General features: G+C 38.9%; 1 protein-coding gene across 4 annotated transcripts in view; it reads left to right on the top strand.

Annotated features, from left to right (window-relative positions):
- The window catches only part of TNIK (TRAF2 and NCK interacting kinase), a 482,068-nt gene that overhangs the window by 422,816 nt on the left and 39,119 nt on the right, over positions 1 to 20,133 (top strand). For 3 of the 4 annotated variants that reach the window (XM_064275470.1, XM_064275471.1, XM_064275469.1), the window contains 3 exons: positions 2,403 to 2,500; positions 3,597 to 3,620; positions 9,226 to 9,410. In XM_064275470.1, coding sequence (XP_064131540.1) covers positions 2,403 to 2,500; positions 3,597 to 3,620; positions 9,226 to 9,410 — 307 coding nt within the window. The remainder of the gene's footprint in view (positions 1 to 2,402; positions 2,501 to 3,596; positions 3,621 to 9,225; positions 9,411 to 20,133) is intronic. The other variant, XM_010596034.3, reaches the window with a different exon arrangement.

Raw genomic sequence — 20,133 nt, 5'->3', positions numbered from 1 at the left:
TAACTTTGGGCCTTTGTCAGATATCAGCTGTTCATATATGAATGGACTTATGTCTGGATTCTCAATTCTGTTCCATTGGCCTAATGTATCTGTTGTTTTACCAGTACCAGGCTGTTTTGACTACTGTGGCGGTATAATAGATTCTAAAGTCAGGTAGAGTGAGACCTCCCACTTTGTTCTTCTTACAGAATGTTCATCTTATTTGAAAACATAGTTACCCAATCCATTAAACCCATTGCCAGCAAGTCGATCCTGACTCATAACAACCGTCTAGGACAGGGTAGAACTGCCCTGTAGGGTTTCCAAGGCTATTATCTTCACGGTGGCAGCCAGCCACGTCTTTCTCCCTTGGAGCAGCTGGTAGGTTTGAACCTTCAAGCTTTTTTTGGTTAGCAGCCAACCATTAACCCTCCATTTCCATTCGATCACCTCATTAGATAAGAGTTCCACATACCCCAGTATCCTGTTACCAATGCACCAGTGGTCCCTTTTAGCTTTATGAACATTATTCATAGTACTAAGTATTTCTTGACATAGAATTCAGTAAAGACCAACATAAAATAAATATTCTTCAGGGAAGAAATAAAATCTTTGATGTTTAAAAAAAAAAACATATTTGAGTCTTCAGGTTATTCCTATTTAGAGAAGTAAAAATTAGCCTCTCTAAACATTTAATTTAAGTCAGTCATCGTTTAGTTTTCATTAATGAGGCTGCCTGTGAAAAACCTTAATATTGCCTAGTTAATTATACATGAAAACACACTGTTGCTAGCTAATCAAAATTACTCTTTCTGAATTCTCTTCTTCAAGAAACAATTTTGCTTTTAAGTGATAAAGACCAGTACTTTTTACAGTGCCATTTGGTATCCATTTACCGACAAGTGATTCTGCCTGATGAAAACCACCAGTTGGCTGTTCTTCCTTAGCCTCATTAGGTGCAGTCACAGTTTGCTTCCTAACACCCTTTAAGGTTTTAAATATGTTAAAAGCACTGAATGTCCATTTTGGAATAGTTGATGATGCTCGTGTCTCTGAATTGGGAGATAGGACTGGTCTAAGGCTGCCCTTGTAAGCATTCTTCTGACAGTAACTCAACCCACAGCTATGTATGTTTTTGTTGCCTTGATCCAAATAGACATTTTTTAATTTAGAAAACTGCCTATTTCCTTACCTTCTTTTTTCTTTTCCTAACTTTTTTTTTTAAGCAAATTAATGTCATTTAGAGCAAACGTTAAAGAAAACGAAACTCATACATATCGTTTTAATTCTCCGATCTGTGAATTAGTTCAGATTTAATTCTTATTCTTTCATTCCACCCCTAGTTCTTCTGGGCTAAAGGGTTCTCTTCTCCCTGGAACATCCAGAAAGATCACTTTAAGACAAAACAAAAATCTCCCCTACCTTAGATTGCTTCCTCTCTACCGATAAATCCAAACAAACAAACCAGCTGCCATCGGTAGATTCCGACTCGTGGGAACTCCAGATGTGTCGGTGAAGAACCACACTCCGTAGGGTTTTCAGTGGCTGATTTTTTTGGAAGTAGATCACCAGACCTTTCTTCTGAGGGACCCCTGGGTGGATTTGAATTTTTAACCTTTAGGTTAGCATTCAAGTGTGTTAAACCATTTGAACTATCTCGGGGCTCCTTTAAGCTCATAAAATGAAGGTATGTGCTCTGTAGCTGTCAGGGAGTCCCCACAATCCTTGCTCTGCACCTCAATTCTACTGCCTTTCCCCTTTATTACCTCAGTGTTTCTTCCATGAAGGGTCTAGACAACCCTCCCCCCATTTAAAAATAATTCCACCCAATGGAATAGATTTGAATGTTTTTTCACATAATTTCATCTAAATAGTTTCATCTAAATCTGTCTTGGTAAGTAGGTGGTAAAGAAGAAACCAAGCATAGAGCCTTACCTTGGACATTGGTTTAACATAATGATGGAGAATGGAGCTTTGAGATATCAGAGTCTCAGCTCTGCCAGTATTTTTACTGAGACCTTAGGTGAGTTGCATCATCTCTGTAAGCCTATGTTCAACTGTAAATTAGGAAAAGAGCACCATGTCACAGGGTTGGAGTGAGGACTAAATGAGACAATTGATGTTGAAAGATTTTATCACTATGCCTGACACACATAGGCGCTCAATAAATGGTGATGGTGGAGGTGGTTGCTACAATTTTTCTGATTATTACTAGTGACTTCCAGTTTACAAGTCTACGTGTATTTGCCTGATTTATTTGGAACATTTACGATTATTTCATGGATGTACTTGGGGATTTGCCTCAGTAAATGATGGGGCCACTGAGTAATCCTGAAGGGATGACTCATCACAGAGCTCCAGGACTTGCTCCAACACTTTTTTGACAGTCACTATTCTTCTTGGCCTTCGTCTTTTCTCCCTAGCCAACAGTAAGTCAGAAGGATCACCTGTGCTCCCCCACGAGCCTTCCAAGGTGAAACCAGAAGAATCCAGGGACATCACCCGACCTAGTCGACCAGCTGTGAGTGCTTTTTCTCTTAAGGGTTTTGAGCTCCATTAATTTACCAGAGAACCTACAGGATAAAGTAGTTGGGGTTACACTCATGATTATGAAGAAAAATCACCTTGATTAGTAAGAACAGATGCTGGAAGCCTCCAGAGGGAAGTCATACCTACTTAGGAAAGAACTGAACAGGTCTTCGATTGCCCCCTGCCTGTTACCTGCCTTTTGATATTTTGCTGATCATTAGTACTCCTTTAGAAAATAAAATAGGATGAGAAATAACTCAAATCATTCCATAATTTCTACTTCTCAGGCTTGGCAAAAAGATGTTGAAACTAGTGTGTTAAGGAGACTTGAGTACTATCTATGTGTTTCTCTTATTTTTTCTGCCTTTTCTCCCATATTATTTTCAGAAGAATTATGTAATATTATAATTTTTCTGCCCCTTTTCATGCCTCTAGGACTACCGCATTTTTACGCAAATAATGCATTTGTTTACCAACCACTCCCTTCTCCCCGAGAGGTATTTTCATAAGGACCGCTATTCTAATTTTTTTTCACGTTGCTGTAAAAAAAATTAACATAGTGCTTACAAAAATACCTCACAGGTGGAAGGGAGCTGTTGGCAAACAAACATTACATGTGCACATTATTTTCTAAAAATATGGTGTGTTTTCTGGGCCCAAACTTGACAAGCATGGTTTGACAGGGGACCAGACACCTTGAAATCTATCTCCATTGGTATAGCACAACAGACACCCAAACAGTCTTTAAAAAAAAAAAAAATAGCGTAGAGGTTGAAATTTGAAAGTTAAAAGTTAATTTGGGATGAGTTACTAAACACTTATTTTATTTAAAATTATCTGAGAAGCTTTTCGGTGAGATGAGTGCAAAGTCTTTTATTTACTCTGTTATTTACATTTTAAAGTAAAAATATATATATAATGAGAGTAATAATGGAGAGAATTTGGGTCATTCTAAGTTGAATTTCTCTTTGCCCCTTTGTATATGACTTTTGTACTAACAATTCCAGTATGTTTCTAACCTGCTTGCCTTTTCTTCTGGCTTTTCCTCCTCTTATGGATTCCTCTGGACTGGGTTCCTTTTATCTCAGAGCTATAAGAAAGCTATAGATGAGGTTAGTATTACCTTTTCTTGGTCATGTTTTCATAAAATGTAAATATAAAACAGAATCCTGATGTTGACATTCAGAATGGTGGCCAATGGGATCACAGATTAAGGTTCACTCATTTGGAGTGATCTGCTGGGAGGAGAGCCCCCTAGTAGAAGCTCCCTGTGACCTTCAGGCATCCTTATAAGGCATCAGAGACCTTCCCTCTGAGCCAAAATTTCACTCTCCATTATTCCAGCCTAGCTAACAACAAGCACTATTGCTTTATTAATGGCACCATTTCTCATTCCAGTATCTTCCAGTAGCAAAGCCTGAGCTCTTAACCCGTGCTCACCAGCCTTGCTAGGGGATGGCTCTGAGTGGTTTTACTAACAGAGAAAAGAGACATCATCCTGGGGCACTCCAAATTTATAGTGTGTGATTTGTGAACAGGGAGTTACTGGGTATTGTTAGATTAATTTTGTGGGACATTAACACCCGCAGCAACATTGACTTTAGTTAATGAATCCTGGTGAGTTAAGTGACTTTATTTCCTTATCCGTGGAGACCTTTTTCCATTAGAAAAATATATGACTTTGTCAATTGCAGGTAGCTTACTAAAAAGGATGATGCCTTCCCGCTGTTTGTCAGACCTGCATGAATGCAGCATAGGAGAATGTTTAAGAGTCAGACCTTGCCACGAGTCCTAGTGCATGGAATCTGAAGAGCCCCATTACGGCTTGTAGGCTGTAGCTCTGCTGAGCACCATTTTTGTGAAATGATATAGAAAAAGCACTAGCTTTGGAGTCAGCAAGCCGTGTTCAGAACCTGGATCCTCAATAAATCACTGGTTGGGACAAGCCACTTAACCCCTCTAGGCCAGAATATCCACATCTATAAAATGGGGATAAAAACACCTGCCCTGCCTCACTCACAAGATTGTTTAGGATCCCTCCAGTCATGTGTGCGAAAGCATTTTATGAAGTATAAACTGCTGCATAAACCCAAGAGGTTGTCACCATGGCTCAGGTTCGGACCTGAGGCGTGGAGCTCTTGGGGCAGGTGGGAGAAGCCTGTTTCTATGCATCTCATCTTCACCAAAGAGCGTTGTTTTTTCAGAATTATGGCCACCTCACCCTTCAGAGTGATTTAGAAAGTTATGATCATAGGTAAAGGATTATTGCTTATGAAAAAACACGACTTTGCATGTCTGTAATATGTGAACGTCATTAATAAAAACAGAAAAGGGAGATGTTTTTAAATTGTTCTATGCCACTGCCTTGCCCCTTCCCTCATAATAATGAGAAGGACAGGGGTTATCACAATTTTTACCAATTTTCCCCCAAAAGAGTTGAAGAAAAAGAATGATATTCTGGTGCTGTGGCTGCCAACAAAATGGCGTGGTGTGAGCAACTCAAGGGGAATCTCCTCAGTCCACAGGTTGCCTTGGAGATGGCCACCATGAGAAAAAGAGCTCTCAGGGATTTTATCTTGTTAATACAGGTTTTTCAAATTTGCTTTATTTATATATTTTGGAGTATTCCAGCACCCTGGACAGAGATGAGAGGGAGCAACAGAGGTGTGACTGAGAGTGTGTGAGCAGCACACCAAACTCCCTGGGGCATGTATTATTAGAACAGGCCTCTGGGTGATTCTGATAGCCCTCCTTCAGTATCACTGATCTGAACCACTAAAAATACAAGATTATTTGGTTCTACCTAACACAGTGGTTCTCAACCAGGATGATTACCCTCTTCCCCCACCACCCACCCCAAGGGACATTTGGCAATGTGTAGAGACAGTTTTGCTTGTCACAACTTGAGGGCATCTAGTGGGTAGAGCAGAGGGACGATGCTAAACATCCTATGATGTGCAGGTCAGACCCTCAGAAAAAACAATTACCCAGCCTAAAATGTCAGTAGTGCCACAGTCGAGAAACTCTGAACTAAACCTCCCTGCCATCTCCATTCCTAGGTTTCAATATGGCTTCCTCACCCAGTGATTCTTTTGCCCATGATGGAAATGAAAAGCTTTGAAACTGATTTTTGAAAAAGTTTTGCTTGTTGTTGCTGATTTAATGGTTTCCTTTTTCCTAAAAATCTATCTGGGAGAGTTTCCATTAATTTGGCATTACTTTCTAGTAGAATATAAGAGATTTTGCAGTGATAATCTGCGATTATTTAATACGCCCTTTGAAAATATTTTTCCCCCCTTTGGCACAGTTAAATATGTGACACGAAGATTATATACATAAGCAAACATTGGCTTTAGCGTTGTTCTTCCTGAATGTGCAGGAATCTGAACCATCCCAGAGCACACCCACAGATCGGATGGAACTTCGACAATAACTAGTAGTCCAAACCCATTTTTTCTCAGATGAGGATACTGGAGTTAAGTGACTCACCCAATGATGTCTTCAGAATTCCCAGAAAGAAACAAAATATTTTTAATACATAAAGAAAAGACCAGCTTAAAAATTTTGAACAAAATGATTGTTCACAAAATTGAACTAGAATTTGAATAAACTATATCATTTCTAAAAAGAGAACTAAAAAGCATCTTTTTAGGCAAGGTATTGTAATTGTCAGATTAAATAAGCTTTTTTTATTGAAAAACAGTATCAAGTGGATTCTAAAGTGCTACATCAGAGAAGCCTTTAAGAGCCTCTCAACTATCTTCACATTTATTCTGTAGTCAAAGAATCTTACCATTTTTGCTATATTTCTTTTTTAGTAATACATCTCAAATATTTTCATGCAAAATGGCATTTTTTATCCCTCCTTTTTAATACTTTTTAGCTCTAGGCTTGAGACAGTCAAGCAATAAATTACCACGCAGACTCATTATGTAGAGAAAATTGGTATTGTCAGAGAATTAAATATATGAAAATGGATCTAAACCCAATGGTGTCAATTTTAGACCATGTCTCTTTTCTGTAACTTTGTTATTGTAAATTGTTCCAGAGTGGATGGATAAGAAACAAAACTTCAGCTAGACACACAGGCTATTGGCAATGGAAGATTAATTTTCTTTGACTGGGGATATTACTTTTAAGTTATTCATTATCGTTACCTTGGGATTTTCATATATGTCTCACCCTGCAAGCTATTACCAATTAAACTTAAAAGGAATTTGCAATTATTTCTAACTTTTCAATAAAGATAGCTTTTTTAATAACATGGAAACAAAAAAAAAATTTCTAATTAAAAGTGAAATTATAAAGTAGGTCAGAACTTTTAAGTGTTCCTAAATACAGTGTTTAGAAAATGGTAGGTCATTTTAACAAGTGAGAGTTTCTTTAAATCAATAGGCTTTGGACCAGCTAAATATTTCTAAATAGCCTTGATTTTTTTTTTTTTTCTTTCTTTGTGATTATCTCTTTTCTTGTTTTGAAATGTCAGATGAGGAGAACCAAGCCATGGGAAAAATGTATCATGAATTTAAATAAATTCTGGCTAATCTTATTATACTTGACTCACAGAATTATTGACACTGGAAATAAGCTCTTTTAAACCATATTCTCTCTTTAAATTGTAATAAATGTATTTTCTTACAAGTAACATTTTAAGTGCTAGTTATAGTCTTTGATGAGTTTTAACATGGTTTTAACATGCAGAAGTCAAAATACAAAATAAATTTATCAAAATTGTTATTTTACTAGTTCTGAGAATTATAATATCCTTTTCCTTTCAAGACCTTAACAGATACCTACACTGTATTTTATCAGTGTGCTCAAGTATAGCATATTCTTCAGTTTCTTCTCCATTTGGTAAAGATAAACATTGGCAATTGTCAAGAAAAAATAAGTAAAAAACTTAAATCCAGATATAAGCTTTTCTTATTTTGGCCCATTGCTAAAAATAAATGAATAAATAATAAAGCAGAAGTCAGTTTTCATGAAATGTTATTTATGTGGTAGTTTTCCTCTACTGTAATGATATATATTATATTTAAACACGATTGGGCATTTTTAAAAACAACTCTATTTTCAGTTGGAGGCACAGGACAAATATATCTGCTGAGACTGAGGCCAAGTGTGTGTGTGTGTGTGTGTAAAAGCCCTAGCAAATGTGTTTGTATATATAATGTGTAATTTGAATTTTCAGAAGGTCCCTTTTTCCAAAGACTTCATTTCAGTTGATTTCCAGACAAATTTAAAAGTCATTGTTACTTTCCATGTGATTTCTATGAAATTAGAAAGAAATGACTCCCTCACTTAACACCCTGCACTTCCTAAATTTCTAGACCAAATAAAACACCTCCCCTAGCCTTAACCAAAATAGTAATGCTTGATGTATAGGTGGCAGTGAAGAAAAGTAATGGTTTGTTGCCTTCTCAAAATGAAAGTATAATTAAAAAAATAATAAAATAAATTTATAATTTAATTATACACACTTAACAATGGTTTTTCCTTCAACCAATCCTCTGCCAATCAAATGCCATTTAGATCTTCTAGATTGCTCTACTCCTACGTCAGGTGAATCAGACAAATACATTTCTCGATTGAAATAAAGAGAGAATATGGCTATGAGAAAACTGTGGGATTTAGTATTTTTCAATGAGTTTCTCTCTCCCTGATCCCGTCTCTCACTGAATGCTCTGATTCTCACATGGGTCACTAATATAGGGAGAAATGGTAAGACTGATGTCAAATTGCTTCTTCCCTCATTTGCATGCTGTGCGCCATGGGCAGTTTAACCCATGTGAATTAGAGCGGCCATGCTTTTGCAGAATTGCTTCCCTCTGCACTGCTCTGCAAGCATGTAAAATCAGAGGTAGTCAGACATTCAGCCCACTGCCTGCAATGTGCCTGATGATTAAACTCCACATCATCACATCATATAAGGCTAAAGGTTTCATCATGCTCATGGAAAACTGGAAAATGATCTCTTCCTTTTGGCGTTTGCACATTCATTTCAGTACTCTTAGCCAGGGTTTCTGCCAGGTGACTGGAATTTTAAACAAAAGAAAATGAAACACCCATCATTCTGGAAGAGAACTTCCTTTTTTTTTTTTTGTTCCTCTTGATTAATTCAGCTCTGTGGCTATAAATTTCAGTGGCACTGGGCTTTGGGGTGGGTCATCATTTGATGTAGTACCTTTGTTCTTCAAGGAATGATGACATGCCAAATGAGTCATTGTCTTAGCTGGAACCTTGGGAATTGCTCTGTTCTGTGACTGATGCCGAATTTTGGTACAGTAGCAATCACATGAGGGAAAAGGCCATCACTGTGGCTTGGGCAGGAGCCCCAAAATACTGGGGAACAATTTCTAATCCTATCTATTTTCCCATTAACTCTGAGGGTGACCTTCACCTTCCCAAAATAAAATGAGAACTCAGTGTATGTATATATGTATATACACGCAGCGCACATATGCATATATACACATGATATTCAGAACTGAACAGTCTCAGTCTAGCTATTGGTTTTGAACAAAGTTTAAATTGATTTCATCTTTCTTTTCTAGTTTCTATGTGCTACAAACATCTTTTTCTTAGTTCCATGCAGTAACTATGTTTGTAACAGTTCTATATAGAGCTTCTTTCTTGTTGCTTAAGCTGGAGCTTTCTGAGATGTGTAGGTTTGGCCCTGTCTGCAATTCATGTGCTGAACAAACTTTTCTTTTGTAGGACCTGACGGCATTAGCCAAAGAATTACGAGAGCTCCGTATCGAAGAAACAAATCGCCCCCTGAAGAAGGTGACTGATTACTCCTCCTCCAGTGAGGAGTCAGAAAGTAGTGAAGAAGAGGAGGAAGATGGGGAGAGCGAGACTCATGATGGGACCGTGGCTGTTAGCGACATACCCAGGCTGATGTAAGAGGACGTCTTTTCAGTGTAGACCACCAATGTAGACCACCAGGAGGGGGTTTTGTTGCAGTGGTTAGTTGTTCAAGTCGGTTCCAACTCGTAGCCATCTCAGTATAACAGAATGAAGTATTGCCCGCTCCTGAGCCGTCTGCATAACCGCCGATGTGTTTAAGTCCATTGGTGTAGCTATTATGCCAGTCCATCTCATTGACATTCTCACTGACCCTGTCTTTTACCAACCGTGATGTCCTTTTCTAGCGAGTGGTCTTTCCTGACGATGGGTCCAAAGTAAGCAAATAAAAGAAAAAAAGAAAAAGGAGGGGGTTAAGTCTCCAAAACAAAAGGACAAGAAGTATGGTTAAATGTAAGATAGTTTATAGGTCTCTGGCAGGATAAACCGACTTCTAAGATTCAGCTTTTTCTTAGAGCATAGTTCTATAATTCTCTCTCTCCATGGACACAATCACCTAGAGTATGTAGCATTTCTAGGCATGCATATGCTTTACCTACCTATGGTTACTGACCTTTTGGTGACTCTTTCTTGGTTCTTGTCATCTCCAGGATAAACGGTATCAACAGCCAGACTCTTGATTCATGCCTCTCCCCAAAACTGAAAGTATGCAATTACAGGCAATGACATTTACGGATCGATATTAACAACATGAGATGTTGTACTCCATTGCTCTCTTCCCCTCAGCAAACACAGGTGTACTTATGGCAGCATGGGTTATCATCCCAGCTAAAGAATCAGGGGTCAAATATTCTTGCAGAGAAACTTCTGATAACTTGACTTTAACATCCCCCAGTTATGATTTATACTTCATTTTCTTCATCATCGTATTTCATCCTTTTTCCTGTGACCTTTGTCTTGGCCATATACTTTGTCAGTCCCTCCGCAGTCGGGTTTTTTTTTTTTTTTTTTTTCGGTATTTTTACCTGTATTTATACTTCACTATATTTTCCTTTTTTTTTTTTTTTCTTACAGAGGGAGGGGACGCTCACATATTTTCCCCTCATTGGACTGGGAAGGGTATTCTAGATCCTACGAAAGAATCTACTCCCATCCCACATGGCCTCCACAATTCAGACAAACACCTTTACATAATCACACTCACACACCTTTCTCATTTCCTCCCCCAAATAAACACAAAATACAGTTGCCTTGGTTGGCTATAACTTTGATGGAATGCAGTACTAACTTTCCCAACTTCGCTCTGCGTTCACCTCCATTTCTTTGGCTCAGCTACTACTATTGGTCGTCACACCACGATCACGATACGTAGAGGAGATGCCATTCCAGGTCACAGATGACTGTCCTGCCCAGCAGGGGTTGGAGACAGAGCCTGGCCAGTCTTCAGGGACATGCCATCCATTGATTAACCATCACTACATGCAAGCAATTCTGAGAGACAAATTCAATTAACGCAGCTGAAAATCCATGCTTGTTATTTTACTTTTAGTTACTCAGTGATTGATGACCATAAATATGCTAAAATATGACATTTTGAAACAAATTATATTAAATTGCTTTTTTAACAGCAAGTAAAATTGTTCTAGATGTAAAAATCACTAATCCAGAACATTTCCTCAAAACATGCTGGTCCTTTCAGATTTTGTCTTGACTCAGCATTGGTTAATTCTTCCAGCAGATGTTTTGAATTCCCTTTAAGCACTGAGCATGCAACTATCAGAATGAGTTTGGATTATCAAATTAAAAGATTGCTAAAACTCCTACTCTGTGTTAGGCATCATACTGAGAGCTTCGAGATGTACAAGAAGTGTGCTTATGGATTCTGCCCTCCAGAAGTTTATATTCTAATTGGAGAGAGAAAATTTACAGTGAAAGCTGCGCAGTAATGTAAACATTTGAAGAACAACCAATGACAGCCTTGGATGAGATGTTAAATGGTATTTGATCTTCAACCTCCTTATCATGTTTCAAAGCCCTGGTGATGCAGCGATTAAGTACTCAGATGCTAACCAAAAGGTGGACAGTTCAAATCCCCCAGCTGCTCCATGGGCAAAGGATGTGGCAGTATGCCTCTGTAAAGATTACAGCTCTGGAAACCCGATGGGGCAGCTCTACTCTGTCCTCTAGGGTTGCTATGAGTTGGAATCGACTCAACGGCAATGGGTTTTTGGTTTTGGTATCATGTTTTGCAAGGCTTTTAATGATGTTCACCCTGCCTACCTTAAAGGCACATTTGTGACTTCCCCCACTGCAGAAACGCCTAACTTTCTAAAATTCCCTGAACAGACCATACTGTGCCTCCTCTCAGCCGTTTCATGCACCTTGCCCCTTGTTCATCTGGCAGTCTCCTTTCTCTTTAGAAATCACCTATTTGAAGCCCTGCCCATACAGGTAGAACCTGCCCATCTGCTGTGTTGCCACTGTCCTTTGTGTGCGTTCCAGCAGTTTTATGTAGCGCTTTAAATCATGTTCTTAGGTGCCGTCGAGTCGGTTCCGAATCATAGCGACCCTATGCACAACAGAGCAGAACACTGCCCGGTCCTGCGCCATCCTTACAATCGTTGTTATGCTTGAGCTCATTGTTGCAGCCACTGTGTCAATCCACCTCGTTGAGGGTCTTCCTCTTTTCCGTTGACCCTGTACTCTGCCAAGCATGATGTCCTTCTCCAGGGACTGATCAACATGTACAAAGTATGTAAGACACAGTCTCGCCATCCTTGCCTCTAAGGAGCATTCTGGCCACACTTCTTCCAAGACAGATTTGTTCGTTCTTTTGGCAGTCCAAGGTATATTCAATATTCTTTGCCAACACCACAATTCAAAGGCGTAAACTCTTCTTCAGTCTTCCTTATTCATTGTCCGGCTTTCACATGCATATGATGTGATTGAAAATACCATGGCTTGGGTCAGGCGCACCTTAGTCTTCAGGGTGACGTCTTTGCTCTTCAACACTTGGAAGAGGTCCCTTGCAGCAGATTTGCCCAATGCAATGCATCTTTTGATTTCTTGACTGCTGCTTCCATGGCTGTTGATTGTGGATCCAAATAAAATGAAATCCTTGACAACTTCAATCTTTTCTCCGTTTATCATGATGCTCCTTATTGGTCCAGTTGTGAGGATTTTTGTTTTCTTTATGTTGAGGTGTAATCCATACTGAAGGCTGTGGTCTTTTATCTTTATTAGCAAGTGCTTCAAGTCCTCGTCACTTTCAGCAAGCAAGGTTGTGTCATCTGCATAACGCAGGTTGTTAATGAGTCTTCCTCCAATCCCGATGCCCCGTTCTTCTTCATATAGTCCAGCTTCTCGTATTATTTGTTCAGCATACAGATTAAATAGGTATGGTGAAAGAATACAACCCTGACACACACTTTTCCTGACTTTAAACCAATCAGTATCCCCTTGTTCTGTCCGAACAACTGCCTCTTGATCTATGTAAAGGTTCCTCATGAGCACAATTAAGTGTTCTGGAATTCCCATTCTTTGCAGTGTTATCCATAGTTTGTTATGATCCACACAGTCAAATGCCTTTTCATAGTCAATAAAACAGAGGTAAACATCCTTCTGGTATTCTCTGCTTTCAGCCAGGATCCATCTGACATCAGCAATGATATCCCTGGTTCCACGTCCTCTTCTGAAACCAGCCTGAATATCTGGCAGATCCCTGTGGATATACTGCTGTAGCCGGTTTTGAATGATCTTCAGCAAAATTTTGCTTGCGTGGGATATTAATGACACTGTTCTATAATTTCCACATTCGGTTGGATCACCTTTCTTGGGAATAGGCATAAATATGGATCTCTTCCAGTCAGTTGGCCAGGAAGCTGTCTTCCATATTTCTTGTCATAGACGAGTGAGCACCTCCAGCGCTGCATCTGTTTGTTGAAACATCTCAACTGATATTCCATCAATTCCTGGAGCCTTGTTTTTTGCCAGTGCCTTCAGAGCAGTTTGGACTTCTTCCTTCAGTACCATCAGTTCCTGATCATATGCCACCTCTTGAAATGGTTGAATATTGACTAATTCTTTTTGGTATAATGACTCTGTGTATTCCTTCTATCTTCTTTTGATGCTTCTTAGGTCGTTTAATATTTTCCCCATGGAATCCTTCACTGTTGCAACTCGAGGCTTCAATTTTTTCTTCAGTTCTTTCAGCGTGAGAAACGGCGAGCGTGTTCTTCCCTTTTGGTTTTCCATCTCCAGCTCTTTGCACATGTCATTATAATACTTTACTTTGTCTTCTCCAGAGGCCCTTTGAAATCTTCTGTTCAGTTCTTTTACTTCATCAATTCTTCCTTTTGCTTTAGCTGCTCGACACTCGAGCAAGTTTCAGAGTCTCCTCTGACATCCACCTTGGTCTTTTCTTTCTTTCCTGTCTTTTCAGTGACCTCTTGCTTTCTTCATGGATGATGTCCTTGATGTCATTCCACAACTTGTCTGGTCTGTGGTCACTAGTGTTCAATGCGTCAAATCTATTCTTCAGATGGTCTCTAAATTCAGGTGGGATATACTCAAGGTCATATTTTGGCTCTCGTGGACTTGCTCTGATTTTCTTCAGTTTCAGCTTGAGCTTGCATATGAGCAATTGATGGTCTGTTCCACAGTCGGCCCCTGGCCTTGTTCTGACAGATGATATTGAGCTTTTGCATCGTCTCTTTCCACAGATGTAGTCAATTTTATATCTGTGTGTTTCATCTGGCGAGGTCCATGTGTATAGTCGCCGTTTATGTTGGTGAAAGAAGGTATTTGCAATGAAGAAGTCGTTGGTCTTGCAAAATTCTGTCATTTGATCTCTGGCATTGTTTCTATCACCAAGGCCATATTTTCCAACTACTGATCCTTCTTCTTTGTTTCCAACTTTCACATTCCTATCACCAGTAATTATCAATGCATCTTGATTGCATGTTCGATCAATTTCAGACTGTAGCAGCTGATAAAAATCTTCTATTTCTTCATCTTTGGCCCTAGTGGTTGGTGCATAAATTTGAATAATAGTCGTATTAACTGGTCTTCCTTGTAGGCATATGGATATTATCCTGTCACTGACAGCGTTGTACTTCAGGCTAGATCTTGAAACGTTCTTGTTGACGATGAATGTAACACCATCCCTCTTCAAGTTGTCATTCCCAGCATAGTAGACTGTATGATTGTCTGATTCAAAGTGGCCAGTACCAGTCCATTTCAGCTCACTAATGCCTAGGATATCAATGTTTATGCATTCCATTTCATTTTTGCAGATTTCCAATTTTCCTAGATTCGTACTTCGTACATTCCAGGTTCTGATTATTAATGGATGTTTGCGGGGTTTTTTTCATCCTTAAATCATAGTTATTTATTAATGTGTGTCTCCCTCTCTGAGATCCCTGAGTGTGGGGATTGTGTCTTCTTCATCTCTCTACTCTTAACACCTTGCATGGTGTCTGGAATATGGTTGATCTTCAGTGACTGTGATTTACATCTAATTGCACTGAACTGAAATTGCAACCCCGACATCGAAGAGTTTATAGCCTAATCCAGAGGAAAGACATGTACACAAAAAACTGTCATTAAGATAGCAAGGAACGTGGGATGATATCAGAATCCGAGACAATGGGAAGGATTGAAATACAGGCACAGAAGGGTGGGTTTGGTGGGCATGCAGAGTTTATATAGAAAGAAAAGTCTAGATAGTGGAACAAGGCTGAGAAGTGGCACTGTATCATGTAGCCACTGAGCAACCATGGAGGGTTTTTGAGCAGGGATGTGACATGATCAGTGCTGTGTTCGAGGAGGGTTATTTCAGCAGGATGATTTGGGAAAAGGACAGACTAGAGGCTGGTAAAGCAATTAAGAGGATTTATTAATATAATCCAGGTGAGAAATAATAAACCAGGGCTATCGTGGAATGTTTATAGTGGAGGTAGTATTTGACATGGCTCTTGAAGATTTAGCAAATTTGAGATGAAACAGTCGATTAAAAATATTTTAAAATATTTAATTATATGTATAGGACAAACCTCCCCCCACCAAAAAAAAACTATTGCTGTTGTTGTAGGAGTCCTGATGGCACAGTGGTTAAAACACTCACCTGCTAGCTGCAAGGTTGGTGGTTCAAACCCACCAGCCACTCCACTGGAGTAAGATGTGACAGCCTGCTTCTGTAAAGATTAGAGCGTAGGAAACCCTATGGGGCAGTTCTACTCTGTCTTACAGGGTTGTTATGAGTCAAAATCAACTCAATGGCAATGGATTTGGGTTTTGGTTTTGGCCATCAAGTCAATTCCAACTCATAGCAACCCTGTAGGACAGAGTAGAACTGCCCCATAGAGTTTCCTAGGCTATAAATCTTTATGGAAGCAGACTGCCACATCTTTCTCCAGTGGAGCTGCTGATGCGTTTGAATTGTGGACCTTTCAGTTAGCAGCCGAGCACTTAACCACTGCTCCTCTGCAAGGCTCTTAAAAGGAGATACAGTAAGAGAAAAATCAGGTGTGTGCATGTATATGTGTTTACTCCAATTTGGTAAATATATGTATTTTTATATGAATATAAAAATATATACTGTCTATTCTACTGCATTGCAATATAGCAGTATGCCTAAGAAACTTTGTACTTATACAAATATCCATTATAAAACAGTTGTTTCTTTTGGAATAGAGTGTTTCAGGGGTAGAGGGTTTCTTGTATACATTCTTATCACCTTTATTTTCTATCATTAAGATAAACCTTTACATTTTGTGCTCTATATTTTTAGAGCAGAAAATAAAAGTATATTGCAGCATGATTCACTACCTTGATGTGTATACAAAAGAGCTTCTCAGAAGTGGAGCACTAGCCATTCAGACAAGCAGCGTGGATTCCAGTGTTAAGAAGCAACAGCTTTGTCTACATTCAGTGCTGATTTTATATGCAGAGTACAAGGTGTAACCTATAATAGTACACGTAACTAAGATAGTGTTCCTTCATTAATCAATTACACTGTTCCCAGATACTTCGTGTATAAAAAAATAATAAGTAGAGGGAAATAGACCAAAATTATAAATTATTTAACTCTGAGGGATTTTTATTTTATATATATCCCCAATATTATGATAAGTCTGTACTATTGCAATCAGGGAAAAAATAAAAGCTTCATAAGATAGGAAGAAGGGAAGGAAAAGCCTGCAAGTTGATTTACGTCATATCAAGCAAGCCAAAGAGGCATCCTTCTGTATTAACACCTTCCTTTTTTTCAGGTACCAGCACATACTTTGGCTGGAAAGGTACACATGAGGCACAGTCCTGACCATTAGCACCATCTATGCTAGCATAGTCAATGATTTGTGTAAAATCTTACAAGGATTTTGGACCACCAAAATCATGTAATATGTTTCTGTTCCCTTCCACACGTACACATAAAAATCATGATTCTGACTCCCAGGCTATTGCAGTGGTCCCTTTGCCTTCAGTTCTCTCTGCCCTGCCATCCATTGTTCTGGCTCTGACCTGATGAATGTTCCGGAAATTTGACTCTGGTCATGCTATCTCTCTGGTTCCCTAGGGTCTGCATAAAACGCCAATAACCCTTTCTTTCCATCTCTGGGGCCCATGAGTGCTCTAACATATGCTTCAGCCTGACTGCCCCCCCATTAGTTCTTAAAAATCCTTTGCATTTTTCCAGTGTTATGCCTTTTCTTGAACATGGCCATCTTTCGTCACTCTCTCTTGCCTCCTGCCTTGTGTTTGAGTATCTGTTTTATGCTCTTCCGATGTTAACCTCTTTAGTTTCAGAAACCATGTGTTTTTCAGCTTTTATATTCACTACCCAGTGCCAAATCGAGGGCCTTTCAATAGCAGGTGCTCAATAAATGTGTATCGAATTGAATTAAATCAATACCTCCAGGAACACCTTGACAAATCTAATTAGAGGGAATTATAGTTCTAAACCTGCTGCCTAATTACAGTAAATTTCCTGTAATTTTCCTTTGAATCAGTGGAGGGTTTTTGCCTTTTTGTTTTTGTTTTGCTTCAATCTTTATAGGATTTTGGACAACAAATTTTTCCTACTCTGTCTCTATACTGGAAAATAATTTTTAGAACAAAAGATTACCCTAACTATAAAGTGTTGTAGTAGTTGTTGTTTTAGCCCTGGTGTTTTGTTTTTTAATCATTGCCTTTTTTAATTGTTTTATTATTAATGAACTTTGTATTTTAGAACAGTTTTAGATTTTTAGAAAAACTGAGCAATCCTACAGAGAAGTCCATATAACTTATCCCCATACAATTTCCACTGTTGACATCTTACATTAGTTTTGAGGAGTCTGGTTAGGTGTACTGTAGGATGCCCCTTTACTGGATTTATTGGTACATCCGTTATAATTAATGAACCAGTATTGTTTCGTTATTATTAACTGAGGTCCATAATTTAGTCAGTTTCCTTAATTTTTACCTAGTGCCCTTTTTCTGTTCCAGGATTCCATTCAGGAAACCATATTACATTTAGTTGTCATATCTCCTTAGGCTTCTCTTGTTTGTGACAGTTTCTCTGGCTTTCCTTGTTTTTGATGACTTTGACAGTTTTGAGGAGTCTGCTTAGGTATGCTGTAGGATGCCCCTTTATTGGATTTGTCTGATGTTATTCTCGTGATTGGACTGGAGTTAGGGTTTTGATGGGGGAGCTCATAGAGATAAAGTGCCATTTTCATCACTTCATATCAAGGATACATACTATCTAGAGATACCATATGACCCAGCAATTCCACTTCTAGGTATATAAGACTTCAAAGCAGAGACTCAAAAAGAGACTTGTGCACCACTGTAGCACTATTCACAACAGCCAAAAGGTGGAAACAACCTAAATGCTACAGCACGGATGGAACTTGAAGACATTTTGCTGAGTGAAATAAGCCAGTCACAGAAGAACAGATATTAGATGACCTCATTTATATAAAAAGACAAGAAAAGGCAAATATATAGAGACCAAAGCTTATTAGTTGTTACTAGGGGCAAGAGGGAGGGGAGAAAGGAGGGCTAACAGTGATGAAAAAAATCACATTGATTAAGGGTAATGTTGCACAGCTGATTACTGTAATTGCTGTCAATAAGTTGTACACCTGTCAAAAGCTGAACTGGCAAAAGTTGCATGGCAGGTATATTTACAGAAACCACAAAAAAAAAGTAGCTGCTGAGGCTGCTTATGTATAACCAAACACTTCATGAGATTTGGTTTCTTGGTTTGGTGGTTTAGAGTCATGGTTTCATGGGATATCCCAGTTAATTGGCCTAATTACATGTTTAGTGCTCCTGTTCTACCTCCTAGTTCAATGCGTAGCACCTGGGGTCTTAAAAGCTTGCAAGTGGCCATCCAAGACACAACATTTGGTCTCTATTCACCTGGAGCAACAGAAGAAGAAGGAGAGTCAGGAATAGGAGGAAGATAATGGAATGTGTGGCTAATTGCCTCCATAAACAACTGCCTTCTTTGCCATGAGACCAGAAGAACTGGATGGTGCCTGGCTATCATTATGAACATTTCGATCAAAGATTCCATAGAAGAATCCTGATCAAAACAGGGAGCTGCAGAACAGAATTTCAGAATTCTCATGGACTCTAGATTTTCTGGAGCCATGGAGGGTGGATGAAACCCTCAAACTGTTGCCCTGAGATAATCTTTAAACTTTAAACCAAAAATATCCTCTGAACTTGTCTTAAAACCAAGCAATAGTTTAGCTTAAACTATTAAAAAGAAAAAAAGGCCTGCCTTGAGCATTACGCTGTTTTGAGAACTATCTACATGGGATCAAATTGACAACAGCAACTCTAAAGATTAAATAGGAACCCTAGGGGCAGTGAGTTTATGTTAATGGTAGAGGAACAACTCAAAAAAGAGGGTGAGAATGATTGCACGATTTGAAGAATGTAACCAACGTCACTAAATTTTACATTTAGAAACTTGAATTATATGTTTTGCTGTGTCTATTCTTAACAACAACAACAAAATGAATAAAATTTAGGGAAAAAAAAGAATACATACTCTCCACATGACATTCACCATGATCACGTTGCTGAAGTAGTGTTTGTCAAGTTTTCCACTATAAGGTTGCTCTTTTCTTCACCCAGTGGAAGGGAGTCACTATGCGCAGTCCACAAATAAAGAGTGGAGAGTTATGATCCCCATCCTTTAGGGTGGAGTATCTGCATAATTTATTTGGAATTCTTCTGCATGAGAGATATATGTGAGATGGAGAGACAGAGACAAAGAGAGGAAGAGAATGTACTTGCTTAGTTTCTGACCCTACAAGATGTTCCAGACTCAGCTTATGTATTTCCTGCCCCAGTCATAGAATCCATCATTTTTCCAAGGAGCCCTTATTTCTTGGAAACCAGTATCTGGGCACTAGGTGTGCTCATTGCTACAGTGTATGATTCTTTTAGGCCCTCTCAGCTGACGGAGCAAAGAAATACATGCATGTATATTAACCCATGTCCGCATATCTGTAAATATTTCTATATGTGACCACCTGTATCTTTAAGTTAAACATAAATTCTTACTGTACTTTCAATGCTTATCCATTACCACATGGATCACTCTAGCCTCTTCCCTTTGCTTAGCTGTAAATTCTCACTCCAGCGGTGAGAAACTTGGCTCCCACCATCCACTTACTTAATTGTTCACTTCCTATATACGTGTATAGCTGTATCGGAATTCTTAACCCATACCCCTGGGAAACAAGTTTATCAACTACAGTATATTTTTTTTTCTTTAGGTGAAAGTTTACAGAGCAAATTACTTTCTCATTAAAC

This window comes from Loxodonta africana, chromosome 23, assembly GCF_030014295.1.
Source record: "Loxodonta africana isolate mLoxAfr1 chromosome 23, mLoxAfr1.hap2, whole genome shotgun sequence".
In the NCBI taxonomy this organism is placed as follows: domain Eukaryota; kingdom Metazoa; phylum Chordata; class Mammalia; order Proboscidea; family Elephantidae; genus Loxodonta; species Loxodonta africana.
Note: the sequence above shows the minus strand (reverse complement) of the source record. Positions and strands in the feature narration are given on the sequence as shown.